We start from the raw sequence: 27594 nt of genomic DNA, 5'->3' as shown, positions 1-27594 counted from the left end.
CACATCCATGGGGCTGTTCTTTGAAGCTCTTTCGCAAGCTTGCTGAGACACTGGACATGACCCTCCCACGACTGTGACTCTTCCCTGTGTTCTGTCCTGATTGATGTGCACGTAGAACTTGACTTCCTATTTTTGTAGCTGTGAAAAGATGTAATAAGCTGGGTAAAAAAGCATTTTCTCAGCTGCATCCAGTTTTCAGTAAACTCCTGCTATATGTGTAATGACAGTCAGTACCTGGAGACAGCCGTACAAAGGCTGTACTGCTGTTTGATGTGTATGTGATGAGTGCCTTTTAGAATTGCTCGTGGAGACTTTGGTTATGAAACCTGAAAAACAAGCAGTACCAACCGGCTTTCCTTCCTCCAGCCTAGGAAAACAACATACCCCCTGAAGTCTCCTGGGATAAGGCCCAATGCTGGCAGGCACGGCTCCACCTCTGGCACCTTGAGAAGTCACCCACTGCCACTTGAAAAGGAGCCGAGTAAGATAAGTTTCAGTAGAATCACGGAGGCGGAGCACGAATCAGCAGTGTCTGCACCAACCTCTCCCAACACTCCTTCCACTCCCCCGGTGTCTGCTTCGTCAGAGTTCAGCGTATTTTTAGACATTGACCTCAACAGTTCTTATGGTAAATGTGCAATAGGTTTTAATAGTTGTCATTGCTGTCCTGCGGGGTTCCCAAATGTATTGGGCTGTTATTGCAAAATGTGGTTGTGAGCTCTGAGCTTCGTGCATCGGTGTTGCATGTACTGCAGCTTGGAAATGCCTGCTGTTAGTAATTAATTAACAAGTGATGTTACTGGTCTTTTAGCCTACCAGAGCTGAGGCAACCTGCTTTGGGAAGTGTCACCTTGTGGCACTACATGCAGGGACTGCATCAGCGTTACCTTGTGCAGCATCTGCATAGAGAGACATGCTGCTGGGGCCCTGCGTAACTTAAAGTCTTCAGTTCAGGAACGTTTCTCATTGGAAAGCTTAATTAGTGTTCACAGGAGATAAAACTCAGAAAACCTGGTCATCTTTGAGGTCACTGCAAGCGTGCTTTATATGCTGCCTGCAGCTGCTGTCTGGAAAGTCATTAATCCATTTTTCATTAACAGGTAACAACAGCATCTTCGCTCCTGTCAGTTTGCCTCAGTCAAGTAAGTGCTGCAACTCCGTTTAAAATCTTTTGTTTCTCTCTGCTTTTCCTGTTTGAGAGCTGAATAGTAATTAATCAGACTCAGAAGCTTGGGGTGCAGGTACAGATTGTGTCCATCCAGTAGAGTTCTGAAGGGATTTTGTACAGGCTTTCGATCAACCATCCAGTAAAGCAGTCTATGAATTCTTTAGAATGGTCTGATCTGTGTATTTTCCCGGGGCCTCTGCTGTGATACTGCTTTGCTTTTGAGTGTCCTCAATGATTATTGCATTCGACTAATGGTAAAAATGAAGCAACCTGGTAATTCAGTGTTACCACTCAGTGAAAATAATTGCTCTGCTGCTGGGGACTGAAGAGAAAACCTGTACTCATCTGTGTGTTGAGCTTCTCTTCACTCCCTTATTGCACAGACACGTGTCCTTTCTCATAATACAATGAGCGTTCAGACTGCAGGGCGCAGTGTGTTAATGCACTGGTACAGAGTTCTGTGCACTTCTGAGAGAAGCAGCAGAGGAGTGACGAAGGTCACAGCCATGTTGGGGATGGTTTTGGTTTATGAACTTGGAGGACTTTTTCCTCAGAAGAAGGATTGGAGAGATCCTGAATTGCCGTGAGAGTCACCGGCTGCTCATTTCAGCTCTTCAGAAACTACGAACAAAGCCCCTAAGCCTCCAAACTCAAACCCATACAGCCAAAGAGAACAAACCTTGCACTCAGAAGTGTGACTTAGCCACGTGACCAGCTGTGCAGGGGAGATAAACGGGCACATTCTGCAACAAGGAGCACATTGCAGAGAGAGCTGACTAAGAGTTGACTTCGTTCTCTTCATTTTTGTGTCTTTTAGCCTTGAGTGTTAACTGCAGGTGCTTATCTTTGGTATCAGAAATGGGAGACCACTTTGTGAGCAGTATATCTGATTAAAGAGCCAAGTGAGAGTTTCATACTACTTAAGTCAATGGTTCATGTTGCTGTTGAACACAAAGATCTGCTTGTTTGAGTTGCATCTAGGCTGGTTTAATATTCTTGAGTATGTTCCTGGCGTGTTACGCAAGCACTAAAATACTGGCATTTCTCCCTGCAGAGACCTTCTTCAGCTCCTGGGGAAGCTTTCCCAAGCTAAGTGATGAGCCTCAAAACCCTCCTCCACTTCCTCCTCGAAAAAAGGTGGATCAGGATGTTTCTAATGCGAAGGTATTGTCCTGCATTGAGTAGCTTTGATGCTAAAGCACTGAGCATCTAGTCAGGCAAGACTCTGTTGGTCCTTTAGACATTTGGCACCTTTCAAAGGCACTGCTCCAGTTACTCTTTTTGAAGTTTCAAGTTCCTGCTGTTCGAATGCAGCCAGCTGCTTCAGGAACGTACTGGTCATTATCAGATCCAAGACAGGGCTGGGCCATTACCACATATTTAACAGCACCAATAGCAAACATCAGAGAAATGTCATCCCCTTCAGAAAGTCACAGTCATAGAATCAGTGCAGAGCCGGGTGGGAAGGGATGAACTGCCCCCACAGCCCCACCCCTGCCATGGGCTGGGTGTCTCCAGCTCAGACTGCCCAGAGCCCATCCACAGCTTTGGGCACTTACAGGGATGGGGCACCCTCAGCTCTGTATGCAGTGCCAGGGCCTCACCGCCCTTTGGACTTTCCCCATAACGCCTAACCCAAACTTCTCCTATTTTAGTGTAAAGCCATTCCCCCTTATCCTATCATTATCTGCCTGTGTAAAAAGTCATTCTCCCTCCTGTTTATAAGCTCCCTTGAAGTACTGGAAGACCAAAATGTAGTCGGCCTGGAACATTCTCCAGAAGTAATCTTTACCTGCAAATGGATGTTTTAGAATCACAGAATCACAGAACGGCCTGGGTTGCAAAGGCCCACAGTGCTCTTCCAGTCCCAACCCCCTGCTGTGTGCAGGGTCACCAACCAGCAGCCCAGGCTGCCCAGAGCCACATCCAGCCTGGCCTTGAATGCCTGCAGGGATGGGGCATCCACAGCCTCCTTGGGCAACCTGTTCCAGTGCGTCACCACCCTCTGGATGAAAAACTTGCTCCTAAGATCCAACCTAAACCTCCCCTGTCTCAATTTCAAACCATTCCCCCTTGTCCTCACAGTGTCTTTTTCTCTGTAACACTGCAGGGAAGTCTGAAATCAGATGATGATCCTCCAGCAATTCCACCTCGGCAGCCGCCACCTCCAAAGATCCAGCCTCGAGCTCCTGCTTACAGCCCCTTTGAGCAGCCTCTGCACAGCCCTCCTCCTCCTCCCCCTCGGGACCCCCTCCCCGACACTCCACCTCCGGTACCTCACCGTCCTCCCGAGCACTTCATCAACTGCCCCCTGAACCTGCAGCCGCCGCCGCTGGGCCGCATGCACAGAGATCCCGACTGGTTCCGTGAGGCCGGCCCAGGTCCCAGCTCTCCCAGCACTCCTCCCAGCACTCCCTCCCCGCGGGTGCTGCGTCGCTGCTGCGTGATCGGCGCCGCTCACAACAGCCCGGGTCACCCGCCTGCACCCCCCGTCCCACCCAGGCAGAACTCGAGCCCTCAGCTCCCAAAGCTGCCACCAAAGACTTACAAAAGGGAGCTCTCCCACCCGCCTTTGCACAGACTGTCTTTGCTAGAAAACGCAGAAGCTCCTCAATGACCTTAGCCATAGTAGTCATTGACACTGGAATAGTATTTGTAAAGTTCCTTTTTTTATTTATTCAGAAAGGCAGTCGTATTTCAGTACTCTCGCAAATTATGCTCTTAAAGTGCTGCTGATCAAAGACAAAAATAGCTTAAATTGGGGAAAAAACCCATCAAAACTACACGGTCTGGCCTGTGTCTGTTGGACAGCGTTGCCCTCAGGTGACCAGCAGCATTGCCTTCCACACCCTCAGTGCCGACAGTTATGCCAGTATACAAAGATACCTTTTGCACTGTTAATGACACTAATTGAGTTGAAACTGACATCATTTGATTGCACTGAGCCAAAAAAAAAGGTGCGTCTGTGGAATCTTTCTTCTAATTTGAGCACTAATGGCCTTTTTTTGTTGTTTTTTGGGACGATCACACGAGGTGAGGACACACACAGTGTCACCCATCTCAACCTCTGGCCACCTGCCTTCTGACTTTGGGCTTCGAGGTTGGTGAGTGACAGCTGCTGTTCCCCAGTGTTTTACTGCCATGTTGATTTGCTGCTGAAGACAAAGAGAAATGGATTGAAATCCCAAAGGTGAAACCAAAACTTGCGGTTGGTGTTGAGTGACGAACAAGGAGTGGGCAGCCTCCCCAGGACGTGCCCAACATGCATCTTGTTCAGATGTGCCTTTTCGTTTCGGTAGGTGAAGATGTCTTAAGCTAAAGAGTTGGCTGCTCTTCAGGAGAACAAAGCTACACGCCGTGTACGTACAATTGTTTATATTGTATATTTACAGATAGTGCTAATAACCTGTATAAATGGGAGCGATACGAGGCCTATAACACAGTGCTGCTCCGATCCTATGCGGCCAGAAGCGATTCCTCTGGCCCAGGAGCAGCCTTGCCTTCCAAACCCAGTAACTTCCCTCAGATTTCACCTAACTTAATCGTGAATCCGTTTTGGAAATTGGTAGCATTTAAACCAGCAAACATTTAAAGCTTTATTAAACTTTTTAAACTGAGAAGTGAACGGAACTTTCCTTTGCCAGTTGGACTACTGGGTTGAACTGGTGCGAGAGTGAGTCTGTCCTACTGGTAGTACTGTAGCAGCATTTATACAGTGGCCAGAAGCCACTTTTTATTTACTGGTCCGTGGCCTTTTACTGTGCTTTGTATCAGAGTTCTTAACAAGATTAATAAATCACCCCAGTCTTAATTTTCAAGAGCCTGAGCAGCGTGTGTTCCTTTAGGACGTGGTTGGGGCTGTGAGTTCTTAATGTTCTGTTTGTGGCTGGAGGTCTCTTTCAAACTTGGGAACACATAAACAGCAGCTTTTTATACCTTCCATACAAATGCTCAGACCAGGTGCATCTTCAGCATCCCACAGTGAAATGCAGCTTAGCTTCATATTTTGGCCCTGACTCAACAAAGTCCTTCCCAGATTGTTTTAAGCTGAGCATCTGCTGATAGCAATGGCATCTGTGCATATCAGAGTACTTCCCTCTGTTGGAAGGGACCCACAGAGCCCATCCTGACCTTGTTGGGGCTCACCAAAAGCACGTTATGGAGAACGTGCAGGATCCGCCATCCAGAACCTTTGTAAAAGTCTGTTTGGGGTTGGATCCAAGGGGGTTTGAAGCTGTGGAATTCTCAGCTGCATTCCCCAAGCATGAAATCCTGCTCGTACCTTCACAGGAGTTCAATGGCAGCCTATAAATCACAGCGCGATGCAAAAAAAGCAGCCTTGCTTACGGCTCGCTCACCGCACAATTAAACCCTCTTCCAAGCAAAACAGGAGCTGGGAGATGCCAACAGGAAGGAGTGTTCCAAGGCGGAGATGGAGCAGCAGCAATGCCAGCAGCACAGGAGCATGGCGGGTATGGAAACACACGTTCCCAAAGTAATGCAGTGCTGGGGCGGCAGCAGATTCCCACCAGTGTGGTTCTGTGGAATGCCGAGATAGAGCAGCAAACTGACATTTCAGCTGCTTTGTAATTAGAGGGGTGGATAAAAAGAGTAAAAAACGCTGGGGGAGGAATGTGAAATTGCTGGGTTTGGAGTTGGCTGCTGTGGGAAAAGGCAGATCCTGACAACAGTGTGGATAAACAGCTGGAATGGGAGAGCCCTGAAGAGGAAACGAAACGCCCCTGGGTGCTGCAGGGAGCACAGCCTGCAGGGACGGAGTGCGTGCAGCTCCTGTGCTGGAGCCTGGATGGTTCCTGATGGCACTGAGACCTGGCTGCAGCGCAGCAAGAAGAAAGACAGGGCAGGGAGGGGAACTGTATTTTATTAATTCCTTTTTTCCCATATTTTAACATACGTGGGGCTCTGGATGCAGTTTGGAGTCTTGCAAATGCAGTGAATGCTTCTTGGGGAAGGGATGGGAGCATTGGTAAAGAACTGCAGCACTGGGGGACACGATGTGCTTGGTGGGTGTGGGGATCATCCAACCATCACAGCATGGCCTGGGTTGCAAAGGCCCACAGTGCTCATCCAGCTCCAACCCCCTGCTGTGTGCAGGGTCACCAACCAGCAGCCCAGGCTGCCCAGAGCCACATCCAGCCTGGCCTTGAATGCCTGCAGGGATGGGGCATCCACAGCCTCCTTGGGCAACCTGTTCCGGTGCGTCACCACCCTCTGGGGGAAAAACTTCCTGCTAAGATCCAACCTAAACCTCCCCTGTCTCAGTTCCAAACCATTCCCCCCTGTCCTATCACTGCCCACTCCCACAAACAGCCATTCCCCCTCCTGTTTATACACTCCCTTCAAGTACTGCAAGGCCACAGCGAGGTCTCCCTGCAGCCTTCTCTTCTCCAAGCTGAACAAGCCCAGTTCCCTCAGCCTTTCCTCATAGCAGAGCTGCTCCAGCCCTCACAGAACACCTTGGGTTGGAAGGGACCTCAAGGATCACGAAGCTCCAACCCCCCACCACAGGCAGGGCCACCAACCCCCACATTGATACCAGCCCAGGCTGCCCAGGGCCCCATCCAACCTGGCCTTGAACACCTCCAGGGATGGACGGGGCATCCACAGCCTCTGGGCAGCTGTTCCAGCACCTCACCACTCTCACAGTACAGAACTTCCCCTGACATCCAATCTAACCCTCCCCGCTCTCACACTCTCATTCCCCCCATCCCCGCCCGCCGCTCGGTTCCACAGCCGCCCTGTGTAGGAGGGGCCGCGCCGTCTCAGTGTAACGGCCATGTCGGGCTTCGTTCGGGAGCTGGAGCTCCGTTCGGGCCCGTCGCTGCGGCTGTTGCAGCGCTCTGGCGGGGTGGGCTGCGTGGTGTGGGACGCGGCGCTGGTGCTCGCCAAGTTCCTGGAGACCGGCTCGTTCCCGCTGTCCCGCCGGGCCGTGCTGGAGCTGGGTTCGGGTACCGGCGCCGTGGGCATCATGGCGGCCACGCTGGGGTGAGCGCGGCGCCGCCGTCGGGGGCTGCGGGCGGGACCGTGCGGGCTGCGGGCTGACGGCACCGCGCGACACTCAGGGCCGACGTGACGCTGACCGACCTGCAGGAGCTGCAGGAGCTGCTGGCCGTGAATATCGACAACAACCGGCACCTGGTGACGGGGTCGGTGCGAGCCGAGGTACTGAAATGGTTTGTATGGGACTCAAATGGTTTGTATGGGCCCCGGGGGACGCACCGGCCCCGCCCGCCCCAGGCTCACCCCGAGCCCCGTTACAGGGGGCAGGACGTGTCCGGGTTCCGCCCGCCGCCAGATTACATCCTTATGGCGGACTGCATCTACTACGAGGAGGTAACGGGGCGACGGACGGGACGGGGGGAGTGCGGGGGAACGGCCGGTGAGGTGACCTGCAAAGGGGGAACCGTGGGCAATTCAACCCCTATGGACAATTCAACCCCTTTGGACAGTCCCTGGAGCCGCTGCTGAAGACTCTGCGGGAGCTGACGGGCCCCGATACGTGTGTGCTGTGCTGCTACGAACAGAGAACCGAGGGGAGGAACCCGGAGATTGAGAGGAGGTACTTGGAGGTGAGTGAGTGAGTGTGTGTGTGTGTGTGTGTCTGTGCTTCATGTGCAGCTCTTTGGAACGGCAGGACAAAGGGCATGGATTGGAGTGAAAGAGGGCAGAGTTAGGTTGGATGTCAGGGGAAGTTCTTTACTATGAGAGTGGTGAGGTGCTGGAACAGCTGCCCAGAGAGGCTGTGGATGCCCCGTCCATCCCATGGTGTTGAAGGCCGGGCTGGATCAGCCCTGTGCAGCCTGTGCTGGCCATTCCTGTGCTGCTGCTTTTGGGCACAGAGCTGCAGAATGGCCCCTGTGTGTGTCAGAGCAGTGATTCCACAGCAGCAGGTCAGCAGGTGGCTGTGCTCTTCTCTCTGCACCAGCTGGTTGCTAACACACACAGGTTATGGGGACAGTTAAACATTAACCAGGTGAGAAGCTGTTTTCCTCTCACGTGCTCCATGGAAGGCATTGGCTGCCATTGACAGGCAGCGCTGTGCTGCACTGAGTGCTGGTCCTGCTGGGATCCCTCGGACCAGCTGTGTGCTGTGAGCAGGTCGGACACAGCACAGCTCTGGCTGTCCCTGCTGGGCTGCCCCCATGTTGGGTTTGGCTCTGTGCTGTGAAGGCAGCCGCCCTGTGCCAGCAGTACCTGCCGTCAGTCGACGTGTTTCTGGATGATTTCTGCTTTCCCATAATTAATTTCCTTCCTCGGCTGGTCGTGGTTCAGCCAAGTGGATCCTGCAGGCGCTGTGTGTTTGTTTGCCTTTCCCTCCAGTTGTGAGGGCGGGCAGAGCCAGGCGGGCGCTGCGGTTTGGAGGCAGAAGGAAGCAAAGGCTTCTATCTAAAGCCTTCGATTCAGACCGTTTTTTAATTCACCCTTTAACTGATGCCTCCTGTGTTGTGCTGCAAGGTGTCTGCAGCTGTGAGCTGGCACTGGGTTAGTTACAATGAGGGTAGATGAGCTGCACCAGGAGACCAGCAGCTTGCTGCTGTGGGCACCTTTGTCACCGGGCCTGGCTTTGTGCACGCTCCGTTCCAAAGGGCAGTGCCACCCAATGACCCCACACTGTCCTCACAGCTGCTTCAGGTGGACTTTGAGCTGGAGCGAGTGCCCCTGGATCAGCACGACGAGCAGTTCCGCAGTGAGGACATCCACATCCTGAGCATCCGCAGGAAAACAAAGGTGGGTGACGGGGCTCCCTGCGCCTCAACCAGCGCATGTGGCCAGCACTGAGCTGAGCTGCTGCTCATTGGCACCATTGGAGCTGTAAAGTGACTGTGAAATGCCTGAGGGACCCCGTGAAGCTGCAGAGCGGAGCTGTGCTTGCAGAGCTCTTTAGTTGTGAAGCACAGCGCTGTGCCAGGTGCAGCCTTTGTCCCTGTGAGCTGTGGGCTGCAGGATGAAGGTTTGGGGCACCCAAGTGTTACAAACACCACGCAGTGCTGCTCTGGGTGCCCTGTGCTCTGCTGCCCTCCTCCCCACCCCACTGCATAGAGCAGAGCTGGGCGGCCTATCCCAGTAACCACACATTGGTTAACAGACAGATGCATAACAAAGGTATCTGCTGCTGACACATGGGCCCGGTGTTGAAACAAAGGCACTCTGTTCTGACATTTGTACCTTTCTGTTTCCCCTTTCAATCTCTTCACAGAATTCCCCGTCGTGAGCTGTGTGTCGGCACTGCCCGTCCTTTGGCAGCTGGCTGGACCCTGCTGAGGAGGGAACCCCACAAGGACAGGCCTTCAGTGTTGGTGATGTAGAAGTGTCAGGTTGGGCCGTGTGCCCCCCGTGCACCTTTCCAATAGGAAGGACACGCTGCCTGCAGGCTCAGGCAGGGTGGGATGGGCTCACCATGCAGTGCTGCTGTGTGCTCCCATAGGCAGCACTGCCCGAGGAGAGGACAAACCTGGGGCACAGCTGAGCCCCAAGGGCCACTCAATAAAACTTTTCTATGTGAGGTGAGCACTGGCCGCTCGTTCCCTTTCCAGCCGTGGTTTCCTGCATTGCAGGGTCCTGGTGCTGGGCACTGCACACACACAGCACGCAGATGGTGCCTGTGCCCTGCAGAGCGCTGCTTTCTTTGAGCTCCATCTGCACTTTGCTATTCTAAGGGCGCTCAGCGCTGCGTCCTCACACCTTTGCACTGTTCTGCTGAGCAGGTTCCTCTCGCAGTTGGTGTTTCTTGCCAAGCTGCCTCTCGTTGCTGCGCAGCGATTGCTTTGAAATTCACTTTCAAAGGAGGTGTTGCTCCTGCTCTGCTTGTGGCCATGTGCACCCACAGAGGCAGGTCTGCTGCTGCGGGAAGGCACCTGGCTGCTGCTGCACCCCAACGTGCTCCATTTGCATCCTCTGAGATGTTCCTTGCAAGCTTTGCTCCACACTGAGCACAGCCCTTCCTTGCAGAGGTGGTGCCTGGATGCGCAGCACAGTGAGGGCATAATTGGTCATAACCACATGAGTTATTTGTTCACTTGGAAGGAAAAGAGCTCAGTAATTAACAGCTGGTCTGCAGGGGGACATTTAGCAGCGTGTTTATGCCAGCCTGGTCTCCCAGGTGGAAACCCTTACCCTGGAATCGATGTCCCTGTGTGGGATATGAGGACAGCAGAGCTGTGCGGTGTCTGTGCTGCAGGGAGCAGCGGTGGTTCCCAGGGCTGGGCTGTGTTTTATCTCTGCCATTTCGGCACTTCCTTTTCTCTCTCAGAAGCAAAAAAGGAAGTTGAGTGTTTCTCTTCCTCGTGTGCAGCTGCTGCTCCCCGCCCTCGGTTGGGGCTGTTGTGGGGCGGGGGGGCACCTTGGGGTGGCCCCGGCTGCACCCTGCACCCCCTGCACCCACTGCCAGGCGCTGTGGAACCCAACCACCCGCACTTGTCTGCGGCTGCTCCTGCTTTCGCACAGAGGAAGTGGCTGTGGAGCAGGGCAGGGTGAGGAAGGAGGCTGTGAGCGCAGTGTGTGTCACTGCCCAGAGCCACAAGATGAAACGGCTGCTTGTGGGGGGGGGGGAAGGGAGTTTGGAAGGAGCCGTGATCCTCCTCCCGGCTGCTCGGGGCTGAGCTCATTGCACTGGTCATAGTCACAGAATTACAGCACGGCTGGGTTGGAAGGAGCCCCCCAGCCCCACCTCTGCCATGGGCTGGGACCCCCCCAGCTCAGCTGCCCAGGGCCCATCCACGGCCTCGGGCACCTCCAGGGTTGGGGCACCCACAGCTCCGGGCAGCACTGCCACATCCCCACGGCTCTGGAGCACCTCCATGGGCTGTGACCCCACCACCAGCTGTGCCCCTGCAGGCTGCCCCCAGCCCGGGCTGGTTGTGCTCCGTGCTGCATTTCCTGCTCTGCAGAGCTGAGCTGCACACTGACAGCCCGGCTTCCTGCCGAGAGCTGGAAACCTCGAGAGCGGCCCATTGAACGGGACTCCACCTGTAATTAGTGCCTGTTAATTATCTCTGCCCACCAGAGCTCCCTGTGGGGTGTGGGGGTTTCTCGGGGTGTCCCATGATGGTGCAGTTATAGGGCTCTTTGTAAGGGGCGCCCATCATCTCTGGGGGGGAGGGAAGGGGGTTCATTCTTTTTTGGGGCTACACAAGAAATGCTGAGCAGGAACACAATGAAACCCACAGCGACCACTTCCCGATGGGCTCTGTGTCCCCTCCTTGATTTTGGGTTCCCTCATCCAGCTGAAGTTCAGCATTGAGTTTCCCTTTGGGCTGAGCACACAGAGTTAAGCAGCCTTGTTCTCCTGTGGATTTGGGGCAGATATTTAAGGCTCTGTGGCTCAGCACGGAGCAGGGAGGCGCGATGTTCCCAAACACCTCGGGGGCTCCCCTGCCCTCGTATGGAATAAGGGGGGGCATCAGAGGACAAGGATTTGCCATGCGAAATCCCATGGAAATCCCACAGCAAAGCTGAAAGCTGTGGGATGCAGCACAGGGAAGGTGCTGCCCGATGACTGCGAGGAGATGGGAATGAGCTGCATCGCGTTGGTACAGAGCAATGTAACAGTCGTCCTTAATAATGTCCCCAGAGAGGGACTTAAATAGAGACAAGACACCCTGCGGGGAGGGCTATCCAGGCTAGTGGGACACGCCAGCACTGGGGACACCTCCGCAGCTTTGCCATCGATGGCAGCTGGCTCCTCTTTGCAGCATCCCTCAGTGCAGCTCGGGAGCGGGCTGTAAAAAGGACAGCAGTGTTTGAGCATCGCACTGAGAGCTGAGCAGAACGGCAGAGCTCAGCAAGGCCGTGTCAGCAAACACCGAACACACTGAGATGGAGAGAGCGCGGTGAGCTTCCAGCCATGGGGATGTGGGGTCCCTGGGTGTTGGGGAAATGGCACCTAGAAATGGCACCTCAATGGGACCCACCAGTGGCACTATCACTGTCCCTGCTGATGCCGTCACCAATGGCACCCTCAGTGCCCACCCCACGCTGCCTGCACCCCGCTGTGCCCCTTGGCACCCTTGGCAATGCCCAAAGCTAAACATCAGCTCCAGCCCTGGGCAGCCTCTGTCCCCCGAGCTCAGCCTGCCCCCCTGCTTGTCTTCCCACCTGATTTAAGGCACTGCCCTGTCACCATTCATGCAGCTCTCCCCATGGTGTGTGCATTGCATTGCAGCAGCCAGGGGATGACCCCAGGGGCTGCCCAGGGGCAGGAGGAGCAGCAGGGAGCGCACAGGAGGCCCAGCCAGCCCGGGGGGGCAGGAGCTGCTGGGGGTGGCTGGGCAGGTTGGAGCAGTGCAGGGCAGGTGAGGCCCGGCACACCCACATGGAGCAGGAGGGGAGGGTACAGCACGCGGGATTTGGGCACAGGGGGAGGAGGCTGCAGGGTCAGGGAGGAGCAGGGGGTGCCCCTTGGGGTGCTCAGGTTGGAGTGCCAAGTGGTGACACGGTGGGTTGTTGTATGACACCGAGATGCTGTTTGGCCATGACGCTCTGAAGTGCCGTTTTGCTGCAGGCTGGCAGCACGGCCCAGGCGATGCCCTGGAGCAGATGCAGGCAGCAGCACGACGGGAGTGCTGGGAATTGGGACATCCCCTGTGTGATGCACCCTGCAGCCTGGCCTGGCTGAGCTGCTCATCCGCTCCTGGTGCATGGGAACACTGCTCCAGCCAATGCAGGCAGCTCTCGGTGTGTGAGTGAATGGCTTTTCTTGATGCTAATCAGAAGGAAGTGAGGAACGTCCTTAATTGCAGATCAGCTCGCTCAGCTGCTCTGCCAACCCATGCACGACGTCCCGGCTGCCAGCCTTGCTGTGGGAACACATGGCGCGTTGCTCACTTGACCACAGTGCAGCCAGGTTCTGCAATGGGGGCTTCCTCCTGTTTGGCCCACCAAGGGGACGTGTCCCATCCCAACAAACACAAACAAAAGTCACTATTTGGCCCATCCAACAGCCCCGGGGCTCAGCGTTTGGCTGCTGTGGGTGGTGAAGGTTGGAATCAGGCCGGGTCTGGGGTCAGATGAGACGTTTATTCTCCTTTTAGCCAGAAATGGATGTGTTTTCCCCATGGGAAGGGGACACCTACCCCATAGGGCCCAAGGCTCAGTTTATCAGCCCTGACAGCCATCCCTGGGGCTCAGTGGCAGCCAATGCAGCTGCCTCAGCATGGCAAACTCAGCTCAATGGCACGGCCAGGGGGGCTGCAGGGAGCCCCCAGCTCTGCGCCATCAGCACTGCAGCAAGGAGACAAACAGGGCCGTGCATGGCCTTTGTACCGGGCTGCGTGGGGCTGTGCTCAGATGGTTTCTCCTCCTGCTCCCAGATGTCCCAGGAGGCCCAGCCGGGCCGGCCGGTCGCACAGGGAAAAGAAACCCGTGGGACTATGAAAATCATATTGAAAAGAGCTGAGCCTTAATTAGGTCACATCCTTCAAAAGCAGCTCGGGATCACACGATGTGAAGCGCTGGCGGTGCAGCCATGGGCGGGATGGGGTTGATGGAGCTGCAGTGTCTGTGTGGGGCTCCTCTTGTTGGACAAACACCCACCTGTACACAGATGGGCACCTCCTAGACACACCATCACTTGCTCCATGGGGCAGTTTGGCTGGGGTTGGCGTTGGGGTGCCCCACACGTTGCTCACGGTGGGGCCGGGAAGGATCCTTCAGCCAGGGATCCTTAAGCATCTGCAGCTGAAAAAGGAGGAAAAAATCCCCATCTTACAGCACGGAGCTCTGAGCTTCTGTCTGGAAAATGTGACGGCGCTTAATGAGAAAAGCACGGCCGCGTGATTTCCCTTCGGAGCTCACAGCTGTGAAACAAATAGGGGGAGAAGTCGAGGTCCCCTCTGCTTTGCTGCCATGCGGCCGCACTTTGGGGTGCCGGCAGCACGGACAGTGGGGTGTGGGGGCACTGAGCTGCCCTGTAGGGCAATAGGTCAATATTGGCATTGCTGTTAATGTGTAACGAGGTGTCACGGGGTCGGGATGCGGCTGTGGCTGTTTGCTCTCATTGGGCAGAGCTGAGATTGGGAGCGGGTGAGCTCTGAGCAGTGGGGAGGCTGCGCCTGGGGGAAGCGGGGTGGCCTCAGAGCAGCTTTGGGGTGATGATTCCCAACCTAACCCTACTCTACAGCCTAATTTCCCCCCTGAGCATCGCAGGGGGAGACATGGGCCGGGTGCTGGGTTCCTCTGCAGGACATGGCAGCCCCTGCAGCCTCCGCAGCTGAAGGGGAGCAGCAGAGCAGCACTGGGGCACAGCGCTGAGCCCTCCCCGGCCACACTGTGCGTGCACAGACATTCCTGGGCCGTGCGATCAGACCGGAAAAGATTGACTTCAGCCCAGGGATCGCTGAGCAGCTCTGCCTTCAGTGCAGCCTCCAGCAAAGCTGCGGCCAACGCTTCTTGGTGTGGGTGGGTTTTTTTAGGTACTAAAAGAGGAAGCGCAGAGGGACCCGTAGCTGAGAAGGTCCAGCAGGAGGACGGGGGAAACTTTTACTGCTGCAGGGGAAGGAGGAGCCCCGCAGCGCTGTGTGTCCCTGCACTGGGTATCACTGCCCGGCTGCAGTGCTTCTGCCCTTCCTGCTTTCCCCCCTGAGCCCAGCAGACACAAGGTCCCGCAGGGCTGAGCCATCGCCGGGCTCCATCACAGCCGGGAACTGTGAGCGTGGACACGCAGCTATTGATGTGATGGATAGGATGCAATGGGGGGCACTGAAAGAGGATGTGATTTGGGCGCTCAGGGCTCACTTCTGCAGAGCCAGCTCACGGCTGTGCTGTTGGGCTGAAGGAAAAGTTCCCTGGTGAGCGCACGGGCTGGGTTTGGTTCCAGTTAGGGCAGCGGATTGAAAGCCACAAATACGTGATAGGCAAAGCTTCCAGGAGAGCTGGGTCAGCTCCAAACTAATCCAGCCCCTGTGGGGAAAGGGCGTTCTGGCAGATGTTAAGCTAATGGGATCTAACTGCCAGCGCAGCCCGGCCCGCTGCGTGGCAGCGGCTGAAAGTTGGCAGCCAGCGACTGAGCGCCAGCCTGACAACAGCCCCTGAGCTTTCAGCGGGAATAAGCAGAAGATCCTGGGGCAGAGAACAGCAGGACGGCAGCAGCACGGGGAGCAGCCAGCCCTGCTCCGGGACAGCAAAGGGTGGGAATGCCATGCTGAGAGTGCCTTCATCCACGGCTTCATGCTGCCCTCTTCACCCCTCAGCCTTTGTGCTGCTGCTGCCTCCGTGCCTGAGCTGAGGGACTCACCCCAAGTCGGACACGGGCAGGTCTGGGGCTCGGCCCATTGTGCACAGCTCCACTCCCTTCTGTTCCATCAGGGTGAGAGGCACGAGGCTGAGCCTGGACTTGCTGGTGGCAGCCCTGGGGACGGGGATCCACCCAGCTGAGCGCTCCTAAGGGAAAAAACACGGTGTTTCCAGTGCTCCTGGCTTCCTCCCTACTGAAACTGATACCCATTAAATCCTGCCTAAGTTGTTTTATTGTTGGGTGTTTTCTTAACTAAAAGCTGTAGCACACCGAGCAGAGGGAAGGGGAAGGGGAAGGCCCCCAGCCCAGGGGAGCACAGGGGAGCACGCAGCTCAGCCAGGCTCTGCAGATGACTCACACCTTTGATTCTTTCTTCCCTCTTTCAAGGGTGGAGATACCTGTTGTCAAGCACGAGGAGCTGCTTCCTGGGCTGCGTGCAGCACATGCAGCCTGCTGCGCAAAGCAGCCCTGCACCCCAGCTCTGGGAGCTCGCAGGGAGGAAACCTCAGCACTGAGCACCACGGGGCTCTGACTCAGCCGTTTCCCCTTCCAAACCGAAGGCAGGGCTGAAATTACACAGCTCAGCGTGCTCCAAGTCCTGAACACGAGGCTGACCGCAGCACCCGAGTCCCCACCTCGGCACAAAGCTGCTCGGGGACGTCAGCGCTGCTGAGGTCAGAAGAGGAGTGGGTGGGTTTGCTGGGTGGAAGCACCACCGCCTCCATCACAGCGCTGTGAGTTCACGCTTCCCTGTTACCCAGCAGAAAGTTCTGTCCTGGAAGCACCAAAGCACTTTGGGCTGAGGCACACAGAGCCAGGCTGGACATGGAGCAGCGAGCTGCCCAGGCCGGGGCTGCCCCTGTGCTGTGGGAGAGCTCTGCTCCGCTCCAGGGCCCACAGCAGAGCCCAGCACTGCTCCAGCACTGAGCATCACAGTGGTTTCTGACAACCAAGAGCCGCTCCCTGGGGAGAACCATCACCCAGGAGGCCGTATTAGCAGGGTTAATTTCCAATTAGGGACGGCAGGCGCATTCGTTCCAATCCCTGCCCGTGAGGACGGCAGCCCTGTGACTGGGGAAGGCCCTGCTGGGTGAGTCACACCCGGCACAAACCCAGGGCTCTGATTTCAAACCCAACTCTGCCATTCTGAGAACTGAGTAAACCCTGCCATGAAAGAGACGGGAGTTCACTGCTCCGGAGCTTTGTCTACCAACCTGAAGGAGCTTAATTAAGCTGAATGAGTTCATTTACACAGACACACCCTTCGCTGACATGCGGGCAGACAGGGCCAGCTGGGAGCAGGAAGGCCCAGCAGTGAAAATGTGCCCCAACACACCTGCCTGGTGCTCAGCCATCACAGAGCCATAGAATGGCCTGGGTTGCAAAGGCCCACAGTGCTCATCCAGCCCCAACCCCCTGCTGTGTGCAGGGTCACCAACCAGCAGCCCAGGCTGCCCAGAGCCACATCCAGCCTGGCCTTGAATGCCTGCAGGGATGGGGCATCCACAGCCTCCTTGGGCAGCCTGTTCCAGTGCGTTACCGTGGTCCTTCCCATTGATAACAACAGCCCCTCATGGAATTACAGACGGGCTTTCACCGCTGTGAGACACAACAGAGAGCTCTTGATGTCAGCAGAACACACCGCTGTAGTGCCATGTTGCCCCTTTCTGTTTCCCTCATAATTCAATAGAAGGAACATACCAGGAGAGCTCCGCTGTGTAATTGCTTTATTTTCTGCTTATTAGTTCTTTACCAACACTACAGCCATATTGAGAACACAAAATTCCTGTTTACTCGTCAGGGAGATCACAGTCTACAAACTCATTCACTGATCAGACACGGTTTAACGCCATTCCAAACTCACTCCATAGATTCACATGGACACAAATGGCCGCTGTCGGGCTGGGTTCGTAACATCACTGTGTTCTGGATGCACCTCACCCTGTGGGGAGCTGCAGCTCCGTCCTATCGAGGACATTGTGAAAGTGAAAGCTCTGGAGGTGCTGGGCAGCAATGGCCATTGCTTTGTGGAGTCTCCGCCACATTCCGGTTGCTTTTATCTCCCTCCACACACCCCCCTCCCAAATAAAAACAACCCCACAACCAAACAACCGAAAGACAAAAGAAGAGAACAAATCGGTTTCCTTTCTCCTGCCCAAACAGAACGTCTAAAAGCAACAGAGCACAAACTCGTGGATGTGAGGCAATGCAAAGCCTGGCCAGGAGACGGGAATGGAGTGATGGACATTTGCATTTGGACTGAGAAGAGATTTGAAAGAGTTCAAGAACCATTGAGAGAGCTTCAAGTTTTCCAGTTTAGGCGTTTACTTTGTGCTTGGCTGTTTTATTTATGCTCCAGAAGAAAACAGAAAACCGTATTCTCGCATTTGAACCTTTATACCGCCACGCTGTTGGTTAAGTTACATCAGAGGAACAAAACAAGCCTTACAGGCTGGAAAATAGAGCAGTGACACTCGGACAGCAATAAGGTGGGAAGCTCCCCCCTCCTCCACGGCTGAGCCTGCAGTGGTTGGACACCAGGCTCAGCTCAGCTCAGCAGGGCTCCCAGTCAATGCTCTATATTCCAGCACCATGAACCCACTCGGTCCCACTCGCACCCCACACAGAGATATACGTTGTTTGGAACCAGATCCAAAGTTACTTTGACATGATCCAAAGTTACTTTGACATGGTCCAAAACATTCAATTCCAGAAGTGAATTCAGCGTTATTTTGTATGTGTGTGTTAATCTTCCCATTCATCTTTGGTAAGAGCTCCATACACAATGGACTTTGCACACAGAGTCAACGCTGCACAACCGTAGCGTAATGCCCCAATTTCACATCAAACTTATATCCTTGAGGAAAAAAAAAAAAGCCATTTTCTTCTGGTTTTGTAGCATACATTCCTAGAATTCCCCAATCGAGTTTAACTCCTTGAGGAAATCTGAAGTTAATCCTTAAGGCTGAATCAGAACCAGCTGCTTTAGTATGTTTTGCGGCCAGCACTAACACTTGATTGAGACCTCACACTCATTACTGGCTCTGGGTGGGGTTTTTCTGCCAGCCACACCTGCAGGCTGTGGCACGGCGAATGAGCTGCTTGCCCTTTAAGAACTAATTATGGAAGTTTACATTCATAGTCGTATTCTCACTCTCTCCACCCCGCTCTCATTGGCAGTTACTCAATGGGTTTCAGACAGCCAACACGGTTCCCTTCCTACAGCACTGCAGCAACAACTCAGGGCCGACGCTGCACGGCCATGCAGGAACTCAGCCCTCAGCTCAGCCCCGCTGCACAACCGCAGCTCGAGCAGCCGGGCTCTGTCTGTTCTCTCCATGCCACACATTCAGAAATGAGAAACCCCGTGGAGATTTAGATGCCTTAAGGTGATGCCAAAAGTGAGAAATCCTTTCGAGATCAAGAGGCCCGAGGATGAAGCAACGTTGCCTTCATCCCGGGGCAGGCAAGTCAGTGCTCGACTTCTGCCCCAACCCGCCAATTTGGAGTAAAACTTGTTGCAACGCTTGCAGGTTATTGCTGCGTGTTGCTGGAAGGAACCTGTCTCACATCGAACTGGAGACTGACCGAAGGAGTAAAAACTGCAGCTAAACATCATTAAACTGGCAATGCAAGACAGAAACGGAACAGTATCTACCCTGGAACTATGATTACATCATTCGTGTTTTATTCGCTATATGGTCGCCATGTAGGATGGGGAACTCATTTGCATCCCTTCTCATGCATGATGTATGGTTCAGAACTTCACAGCTGACATTTCAAAGCAGTTCTTACATTACCTAGTGAACACGATGCCCGATATGCACTTTGAACGTGTTACAATGGTATTCCTATCTGCCACCGCGGGCAGGAATTGGTCTCGTTACGAGGCTGAGATACGGAGCCAGACCGAGAGTCACTGTTCAGTTACAGATTAACAGAACTTTACAAAAAGTCCTTAATATAAAAAGACAGACTGCGGTTTGATTTGAAGCAAGAGTTTTCCGTTTACTAGATGAAGTCGACCTATCAACATATTCCGCATGAAGGCAAAAGAGTAGCAATCTACAGCAAAGTGAGAGAGGAACAAAAAATATCATCAAAAAAGTCGAACCAGAAAAGCATACACTGAGAACGGCAGCCCTCCCCCAGCCGGCCCCAGAACAACCAAACCATCTCAAGGGCTTTGAGAGAGAGAGAGAAAAATAAAGTTACTTAGCAAGTCTACAATGTGTCTTTCCCCTGTTTGCCGAGGTCTGCCATAGCATCTAGTGCTCGTGTTCGTGTCACATTCGGAGGTTAGAGCATCCTAACGCCAAGCGAGGAGAGTTAAAACAGGAATCCAGTCAGGTGTGGAGAAGGAAAGGGTGGTCATTGGAGAAAGGTGATCGTAATCCTATGGATGCTTTTGTTTTACTTTTCTGTAGAGAATCATTCTTCCGGAAAGCCGGGCGGGTCATTTATTCATTTTTTTTTTCTTTCTTTTTTTTTTTTTTTTTCTTTTCTCTTTAATTCTTTGTAGACTAAATAGTTACTCTCATTAGGATTTATAATTGGACGTTAACCATGTCAGCCCTTCGTAGAGTCCGTCCCCTGTAGTAGCACACGAGGGCTGCACGTACCAATTCCTATCCCTGATCCGGGTCAGGCCCAGTTTCTCCTGGATTTCGTGTGGTTTCATGGCATCGGGCAGGTCCTGCTTGTTGGCGAAGATGAGGATGATGGCGTCCCGCATCTCCCTGTCGTTGATGATGCGGTGCAGCTCCTGGCGGGCCTCGTCAATGCGGTCGCGATCGGCGCAGTCCACCACGAAGATCAAGCCCTGCGTGCCCGTGTAGTAGTGCCTCCAGAGGGGCCGGATCTTGTCCTGCCCCCCCACATCCCACACGTTGAACTTGACGTTTTTGTAAGTGACCGTCTCCACGTTGAAGCCCACGGTGGGGATGGTGGTGACGGACTGGCCCAGCTTCAGTTTGTACAGGATGGTGGTTTTGCCGGCCGCGTCCAGCCCCAGCATCAGGATCCGCATCTCCTTGTTGCCGAAGATCTTGGATAGCACCTTGCCCATCTCGGCGGCATCCAAGGGCCCGGCGCCTGCAGCGGGGCGGGGACGGGGGGAGGGGGGGGGCGCGGGCGGCGAGAGCCCCCGGGCGGCCCGAGCGAGCGGGGCCGGGGCCGCGGCTCAGCGGGAACCGAGCATGGGGCGGCGGCCGGGGGAGCGGGACGGAGGAACGGCCGGGGGAAAGGAAAGGAAGGCCCGGCCAACGCGGGGGGGTCCGAGGGCCGCGCCGACGCCGCGCCCCGCTCGCCCGCCGGGCCCGAAGAGGCGGCTCCGCCCGGATCCCGCTTCGGCTCCGCCCGGCTCCTCGGCTCCTCGGCTCACGTGCGGCGGGACGGGCCGGGACGAGGCAGATCCGGAGCGCGGCTCCGTCCCGTCGGGGCCGGCCTCGCTCGGAGCCGGTTCCGCTCCGCTCCGCGCCGCTCCCTCAGCCCGCACCGCCGGAAGGCGCCGCGCTGCCCAAATCACTTCCCCTCCGCCCGCACCGCGCATGCGCACCGCGCCCCGCCCCGCTGCACGCGCACGCGCCGCCGATGGGCGGGGGGAGCGGAGAGCTTCCCGCCGCGCGGCCTCGGGGCGGCACCGCGCATGCGCAGAGCGGGCGGAAGGAGCCCCGCCCTCCCGCGTGGGCGGAAACGTGCGAGGAGAGGAACGGCGGGACCGGAAGTAGCGGGGGGGGAACCGCGGGGTGACGGGGGGAGCCGCGCATGCGCACTGCGCTGCGTGACCCCAAAGAGGGCGGGGCGGCTGGGGGCGCAGTGCGCATGCGTGCGGGGCCGGGCTGCTGTGGGGAGATGAGTCACGTGATCGCACGTCAGAGGGAACCGGGAGCGTCTTAAAGGGACACGAACAGCGCGGGAAGGGACCGGGCGGATATGGGGGGCGGTGTGCGGTTAGAGCTGAGATGTGGGAGCTGTGCTGGCTGTTAGGCCCAGTCAGGCCCTCAGCCCCGTGCCCGGTGCTGGCTGTCGCTATGGAGCTGGGCGGCTGCTCTGTGTCATTGCCCAGCTCCACACGTGGCTGCTCTGAACAAACATGGCTGCACACAGCCCGCACTGTGTCCATGGGCAGCACCGCAGCTCGGAGCTGCTGGTGGCCGTGCCGGGCAAAGGCCTTTGGGACGGAGCACTGCGGGTGTAATGGGAGCTCACCATGAGCACCCACAGCCCACAGCCCCACCTGGAGCAGTGCTGGCACCTCACACACCCTTGTGCTCAATAAAGCTCCACTTCTCGTGCTGCTGGTTGATCCTCAAGGTCAAACACCCACATAAAGCCCTTGCAATACCTGAGCGTGTTCTAGGTGACCCCAAGTCCTGCCCTGCTCACAGGACTTGGCCTTCACCGACCTGCTAAAGAATTCAGGGCTTGCCCAGGTCCTCGGGAGGGCCCGACCTGTTCATGTTGAAGGCAAACATTGCAGGAGGCAGCACCCGCTGTGTCCCTGCAGGACGTCCTGCTGAGCCGCCAGCGTGGGACTCCAGCCTTGAGAGCATAAAGTAATTAGAGCTATAAAGTGATTAGAGGCTCAGGAGATCTGCAGATGGCTGCAGGGCCTGCTGCTGGCTGGGCCTGGCCGCAGGGCTGCCTGCTCCTTATGGTTTTCCTCACCAACTGCACAGCTTCCAACGTGTGCTGCTGTGTCTGTCATGGTGTGTCAGCCTGTGTTTGCTTGTTCTGTCCTCCAGCCACGGTGCAAGTGCTGTCACAAGAATGTGGTGGAAGACAATGATAACTTCAGCTTTGTGTCATAACCAATAAGCAAACTTCAAGGAGATGGATGGGTCAATACAAAGAAGGGATACCCTTTCTTTTTATCACTCAAATATCGTTTACCCTCCCAATCAATGTGGGTTGTCAGGACAGCCCTATTTTAATATGCTGCTGCTTATCTTGCTTACTTTTTTGGCACAATGAGAAGGGAACAGGAGGAATTTTTTCCCCCAGAGGGTGGTGACGCACTGGAACAGGTTGCCCAAGGAGGCTGTGGATGCCCCATCCCTGCAGGCATTCAAGGCCAGGCTGGATGTGGCTCTGGGCAGCCTGGGCTGCTGGTTGGTGACCCTGCACACAGCAGGGGGTTGGAGCTGGATGAGCACTGTGGGCCTTTGCAACCCAGGCCATTCTGGGATTCTATGATCCTTCATAGAACCCCGTGGCCTTCCAAGGAAGGGCAATGCATTCATACTTTGCCCTTAGTGTCTGTGTTAGCAAAGCTCTGCTGTGAAAACAAGTAACATCCTTGTTATCACAGCTTTATGGCAGTTTTCTTATCACCAGGAGATCTGATACAGTGGGGCGAGTGCCATGTCCGAGGGGGGACAAGTCAGAGTAGTGCTTTCCATGGGCAGCTGCAGTCAGAGAGTGACGGAGGTGGCCCCAGGGCATCTCAGCCGTATTTCCTGCCATTCTGCAACATCTGCGTTTGTGCAGCCGCAGCGGGGCTTGGCCAGGAAGCTGAAGCTTCAGCTCGAGATGCAAACGTTATCAGTAGTGCAGCATTAAACAGATCCTCAGCTTCTTCCTGTGAGGTTTTATGTAACAGCGCGAGGGCAGGACTCAGGGTGGGAGTTGAGTGCTGTGGTTGCAGCAGATCTGTGAGCCCTGGTGTGTGCTGGGATGGTGTAGTGAGGACCATGGAGAATTGCTGGCAGTCCTGCATTCCTCACTGGGAACCTTGTCCTGATCTCCGTGGATATCCTGCATCCATCTGTGGATGCAGAGAAGAGCCCTTGGAAAGTGGCCTCCCAGCAGGAGGAACAGTTTGACCTCCAGGCTGTTTGGGTTTGGTTTGTACCTTGAGTGCATCGCTGTGCCTTTGCACTTAGCACAGACAATCAATTTTTCTTGCATTTCCACATCCCAGTGGTAGCTGAGCAGTGACATACAGGCCTGGGCTGGGCAGTAGCTTCTGTCCTGGACACCTATGAGCTGGTTTTGGACCAGGCCATTGCTGACACCAGGATGATCTCAGCCACATCAGTATGTTGCTAAGCATGGAAGCAGTATGGTGACATCAAGGAGCTCTGGGTATTATGGCTCTGCAGAAGCTGTGTGTTATAGCCCTCCTTCAGAAGGTCTCTGGTTCCCAACACGTGGCTCCATGGGGCAGCTGAGTTCTCCCATCTGTGAGCAGCCTCAATCTTCATTACAGGTGATGTTTGGAGGCCAGAGGACATGTCAATGGGGGTGCTGCAGGGCTCTGAATCTGTGTCTCAGCCATGTTCCAGCCCTCCTCAGTCTGCCAAGCTTGACCCTACCACATTTTGTCAGGCAAAACAGGTGGCTTCACCCCCTGATATCTCAATCCCTCTTGATAGTTTTCAAATGCACCAAAAAGCCTGCATTCATGGTGAAAAAATGTGCATTTTTGGCCAAATAGAGCAGTGCTACTGACAGGAGAAGGGGGTGGGGGGATGCCAGGCCCTGCCAGGAGCAGCAACATGAGTAGTACCTCTGCGCAAATCACTTGCCTTTTCCCCCTTTGTGGACATAAAGCCTCCATCTCCTCACAGCCATGACCCTGTAGTCATTAACTAATACCATTAGCCAAAACTCCAGCTGTCACTGACAGCTCTTCCTTAAGCAGATAACTGGAGCATGGAGCGAGATGTCAGGGGGAGCTCCCTTAGACAGCTCTGAGGTGCAAACATGGTGAGGATCTCAGGTACCTGTATTTCTAGACAGCTCTCTGTTGCAGTTGTGAACAGATAATGGAAAGAAGCTCCTGCATTTTACTCTTTGCATTGCATTTTTGTTAATCTCACGTCCTCTGGGAATCAGAACATCTCATTGCAGCCCCCAGTCTTCATGCAACAAACAGGTTGCCTCTTAGTCTCTCTCCAGTGCCTCAACACAAAAATCAGGAGCTCTCCCTGGACACCATAGGGGAGGACAACACACTTAATTTTTTGTCCTATAAACCTTAATTTGGCCATTCCAAAACAAAGTATTGCGCTGAATCTTTACTTGAAAAGCTCCGTTCTGCTTCCTTGCAGACTCCTCCTCTCCCGTGTGCTGCTACTAATGCATCCTGCTGCTATGGTGAGGCCAGTCCCTGAGTGCAGGAGAGCACACACAGTGTGAGCTGCAGCCAGCCGGGCACGGTGGCTTGTGCCTGTAATCCAAGCGCCGGGGAGGCTGAGGCTGGCGGACAGCTTGAGCCCGGGGGTTCTGGGCTGCAGAGCGCTGTGCTGAGCGGGCGTCCGCGCTAAGGCCGGCACCGATATGGTGTCACCCGGGGAACCGGGAGGTACCAGGTCGTCTAAGGAGGGGTGAACCGGCCCAGGTCGGAAACGGAGCAGGTCAAAGCTCCCGTGCCGTTCGGTAGCGGGATCGCGCCTGTGAACAGTCCCTGCAGCGCAGCCTGGGCGACACAGCGGGACCCAGCCTCTTTTGGCTGCTTTCCCCAGCGCGACCCTGCGCTTGGCAGCTCTGTGTCCCGGGGAGTGAGCACAGAAGAGTCGATACCGAGAGAAAAGAAAAGCACCTCCTGCAGACGTGGCCACAGCAGTGCTCATTCGTGTGTGCTTAGGTTGTGTGCGTTGTGGTTTCTTGCAGCAGTGTGGGGTCATAGTGCAGGGTCTGCCAAACCTTTGAGATCCCAGTTAATTTAACGACAAACATGGGAGACCCCAGGCAGTGGATTTTCCCAGACCTGCACTTTAGCAAACATCCCTCCAACAGTCAGGGTCAGCCTGTCCAGGTGGAGACAATGTTCCCAGCATTATCTCATCAGCCTCCTCCACCGCTTATGGACTGTCACAGCCCCTTTGTGTCCTCAGCTCTGAGCTCTTCCCTCTTAGGAGACCACTGGTGAATCAAGGTGCCTTTCTTTGTAATAGAAAGCAAGGAGTGGGACGTCTCTTATGCTCTCTTCATCAAATGAAGCACTGAGCTGCCCCAGAGATGGAGCCTCTTTGGGGTTAAAATGAAGGCAGAGCATCACAACGTGTCTCTCCAGGCTAAAAGTGAGAACTCTGGCTTTTGTCAGCTGCTTAAATCTACTTGTGCTCGGAAATGCCTTTCCTGTGTATCCATCCACCCACTTTTAAACGCGGACAGTAGAAGGACTGTCTCTCAGATCCCCACTGCCACTGTGTGGCCAGGCAGAGCCCATACAACACAGATGCTGAGGAGTCTGTAAAAGCCTGAAAAATAGCCGGGCACGGTGGCTTGTGCCTGTAATCCAAGCGCCGGGGAGGCTGAGGCTGGTGGACAGCTTGAGCCCAGGGGTTCTGGGCTGCAGAGCGCTGTGCTGAGCGGGCGTCCAGGCTAAGATCAGCATCGATATGGTGTTCTCCGGGGAGCTGGGGGGCACCAGGTCGCCTAAGGAGGGGTGAACCGGCCCAGGTCGGAAACGGAGCAGGTCAAAACTCCTGTGCTGATCAGTAGCGGGATCGCGCCTGTGAACAGTCCCTGCAGCACAGCCTGGGCAACACAGCGGGACCCAGCTTCCTTTTGTGATTGGGAACTGTGCATGTGTATGAGAGCTGCAGGGAGCGCGATTCCGGGGGCTGTCTGGAGGGGAAGAGGGAGGAAAAGAGGGAAAAGTAATATGTATCTCTAATAGGGGAGAGAGAGTGCCACAAACACTCTTTAAAGGAAATTTCCCAGACAAGGAGATGCCCTGATCCTCCTGCAGCCCCCAGCTATGCATGGCAGCCAGACCATGACTGGTTGTGTGAGAAGCAATTAGGGCTCAGGCTGAGGAGCTGCAGGTGCCCAGGATGAGGCTGGCCTCCCTGGAGCAGCACAGGGCCCGTCCAGCTCCACAGCAGGGGCCTGAGCTGTGAGAGGCTGCTGAGATAAGGACGGGGCTGGAGCAGCTCTGTCAGAGTCATGGAATCATAGAACCAAGGCAGGGACCTGTGAGGAGCATCCAGCCCAACCCTGGATCCTCAGCCTCCCCTCCTTCTCTGAGATGAACTGAGGAGGCTGGGCCTGTCCAGCCAGGAGAAGAGAAGGCAGCAGGGATCTGAACTGTGCATATTTGAAGGGAAGGTGACCAAGAGATGGGGCCAGATTCTTATCCTAGCAGGAACAACTTCAGTTTGAAAAGACACGGCTGGCTCTCTGTGCTTTGATAATTTTTGAGGAGCCTCAGTGGAGAGACCTCAGTGCTGTCTACAATTCAAAGGAGGTGGTGGTGAGGTGGGGTCAGCCTCTTTTCCCAGGTAATCACAGAACCATAGAATGGTTTGGATTGGAAGGGACCTCAAGGATCACGAAGCTCCAACCCCCCACCACAGGCAGGGCCACCAACCTCCACATTGATACCAGCCCAGGCTGCCCAGGGCCCCATCCAACCTGGCCTTGAACAGCTCCAGGGATGGACGGGGCATCCACAGCCTCTCTGGGCAGCTGTTCCAGCACCTCACCACTCTCACAGTAAAGAACTTCCCCCTGACATCAACCTAAATCTGCCCTCCTTCAACTTCAATCCATTTCCCCTAGTCCTGCTGTTATGAGCCCTTTCAAAGAGTTGACTCCCCTCCTGTCTGTAGGCTCCCTTTAGGTCCTGTCAGGCTGCACTGAGGTCACCCCGCAGCCTTCTCTTCTCCATGCTGAACAAGCCCAGCTCCCTCAGCCTGTCTTTGTAGTGGAGGTGCTGCAGCCTCTGAGTATCTTTGTGGCTCCTCTGTCCCTCTCCCATCCCCGCAGCTGACGGTGTCAGGATGCGGGCCGTGTCCCCAGGCCGTGCTGGCAGCATTCAGTCTGACGTTAGAGCTGTACGGTTAGAGCTGTCTGGCTCGCGCGGCGCTGCTGCCGTTGCCGGGCGCGGTGGCGCACGCCTGTAGTCCCAGCTACTCGGGAGGCTGAGCCCGCCGGATCGCTTGAGCCCAGGAGTTCTGGGCTGCAGTGCGCTATGCCGAGCGGGCGTCCGCGCTAAGGCCGGCATCAATATGGTGAGCCCCGGGGAGCCGAGGCGCACCAGGTTGCCTAAGGAGGGGTGAACCGGCCCAGGTCGGAAACGGAGCAGGTCAAAACTCCCGTGCCGGTCAGTAGCGGGATCGCGCCTGTGAATAGTCACTGCAGCGTAGCCTGGGCAACACAGAGAGACGCGGGTTCCTTTTTGACCAAAGCACAAAACGCTTTTGCCCACCCGCACACCGCA

The 27594-nt window shown here is 55.3% G+C and overlaps 4 protein-coding genes and 3 non-coding genes across 11 annotated transcripts in view; 5 read left to right on the top strand and 2 right to left on the bottom strand.

Annotated features, from left to right (window-relative positions):
• The window catches only part of SOS2 (SOS Ras/Rho guanine nucleotide exchange factor 2), a 44123-nt gene extending 39137 nt beyond the window's left edge, over window positions 1-4986 (top strand). For both annotated transcript variants that reach the window (XM_015865945.3, XM_015865946.3), the window contains 4 exons: window positions 367-628; window positions 1101-1142; window positions 2223-2332; window positions 3279-4986. In XM_015865945.3, the coding sequence (XP_015721431.2) occupies window positions 367-628; window positions 1101-1142; window positions 2223-2332; window positions 3279-3785 (921 nt within the window). In that variant the 3' untranslated portion in view covers window positions 3786-4986. The remainder of the gene's footprint in view (window positions 1-366; window positions 629-1100; window positions 1143-2222; window positions 2333-3278) is intronic.
• A 1970-nt stretch (window positions 4987-6956) lies between these two features.
• On the top strand, window positions 6957-9697 carry VCPKMT (valosin containing protein lysine methyltransferase). 4 transcript variants are annotated; one of them, XR_014946860.1, is made up of 6 exons: window positions 6957-7174; window positions 7252-7351; window positions 7450-7522; window positions 7639-7758; window positions 8813-8917; window positions 9387-9697. XR_014946860.1 is itself a non-coding variant. In XM_085549717.1 (6 exons), the coding sequence occupies exons 3-6, from the start codon at window positions 7496-7498 to the stop codon at window positions 9399-9401; spliced, it is 267 nt and encodes an 88-aa protein (XP_085405843.1). In that variant the 5' UTR covers window positions 6957-7174; window positions 7280-7351; window positions 7450-7495; the 3' UTR covers window positions 9402-9697. The 4 variants fall into 4 exon arrangements, 3 of the variants coding, with proteins under 3 accessions (XP_085405843.1, XP_015721439.2, XP_015721440.2); XM_085549717.1 differs by having other exon boundaries at window positions 7280-7351; XM_015865953.3 differs by having other exon boundaries at window positions 7252-7362.
• Window positions 9698-13186: 3489 nt separating this feature from the next.
• Window positions 13187-16144, bottom strand: LOC146760863 (uncharacterized). Its single transcript, XM_085549830.1, has 5 exons — window positions 16055-16144; window positions 15818-15965; window positions 15420-15565; window positions 13721-13864; window positions 13187-13555 (listed from the first exon to the last, which is right to left on the bottom strand). Exons 1-4 carry the CDS (start codon window positions 16142-16144, stop codon window positions 13754-13756), a joined length of 495 nt encoding a protein of 164 aa, XP_085405956.1. The 3' UTR covers window positions 13187-13555; window positions 13721-13753.
• A 985-nt stretch (window positions 16145-17129) lies between these two features.
• On the bottom strand, window positions 17130-20487 carry ARF6 (ARF GTPase 6). The gene has a single exon (XM_015865956.3). The coding sequence runs from the start codon at window positions 20485-20487 to the stop codon at window positions 19960-19962; it is 528 nt and encodes a 175-aa protein (XP_015721442.1). The 3' UTR covers window positions 17130-19959.
• Window positions 20488-24573: 4086 nt separating this feature from the next.
• Window positions 24574-24872, top strand: LOC146760862 (signal recognition particle RNA). Its single transcript, XR_014947289.1, has one exon.
• A 765-nt stretch (window positions 24873-25637) lies between these two features.
• On the top strand, window positions 25638-25936 carry LOC146760861 (signal recognition particle RNA). Its single transcript, XR_014947288.1, has one exon.
• A 1314-nt stretch (window positions 25937-27250) lies between these two features.
• LOC146760860 (signal recognition particle RNA) lies at window positions 27251-27550 on the top strand. Its single transcript, XR_014947287.1, has one exon.
• Window positions 27551-27594: the final 44 nt, after the last annotated feature.

This window comes from Coturnix japonica, chromosome 5 (assembly GCF_054131305.1).
Source record: "Coturnix japonica strain WE chromosome 5, WE-NBRP24, whole genome shotgun sequence".
In the NCBI taxonomy this organism is placed as follows: domain Eukaryota; kingdom Metazoa; phylum Chordata; class Aves; order Galliformes; family Phasianidae; genus Coturnix; species Coturnix japonica.
Note: the sequence above shows the minus strand (reverse complement) of the source record. Positions and strands in the feature narration are given on the sequence as shown.

What these genes read in the sequence shown, in the direction of transcription:
- VCPKMT (XM_015865953.3), top strand. Translation starts at nt 6,966, where the DNA reads ATGTCGGGCTTCGTTCGGGAGCTGGAGCTCCGTTCGGGCCCGTCGCTG. An exon ending in ATCATGGCGGCCACGCTGGG is followed by an intron (nt 7,175 to 7,251) that starts GTGAGCGCGGCG and finishes CGCGACACTCAG; the next exon opens with GGCCGACGTGACGCTGACCG. An exon ending in CGAGCCGAGGTACTGAAATG is followed by an intron (nt 7,363 to 7,449) that starts GTTTGTATGGGA and finishes GCCCCGTTACAG; the next exon opens with GGGGCAGGACGTGTCCGGGT.
- LOC146760863 (XM_085549830.1), bottom strand. Translation starts at nt 16,144, where the DNA reads ATGGAGGCGGTGGTGCTTCCACCCAGCAAACCCACCCACTCCTCTTCT. An exon ending in CTCCTCGTGCTTGACAACAG is followed by an intron (nt 15,566 to 15,817) that starts GTATCTCCACCC and finishes TTTTTCCCTTAG; the next exon opens with GAGCGCTCAGCTGGGTGGAT. An exon ending in CTGCCCGTGTCCGACTTGGG is followed by an intron (nt 13,865 to 15,419) that starts GTGAGTCCCTCA and finishes CTCCTTTTTCAG; the next exon opens with CTGCAGATGCTTAAGGATCC.
- ARF6 (XM_015865956.3), bottom strand. Translation starts at nt 20,487, where the DNA reads ATGGGCAAGGTGCTATCCAAGATCTTCGGCAACAAGGAGATGCGGATC.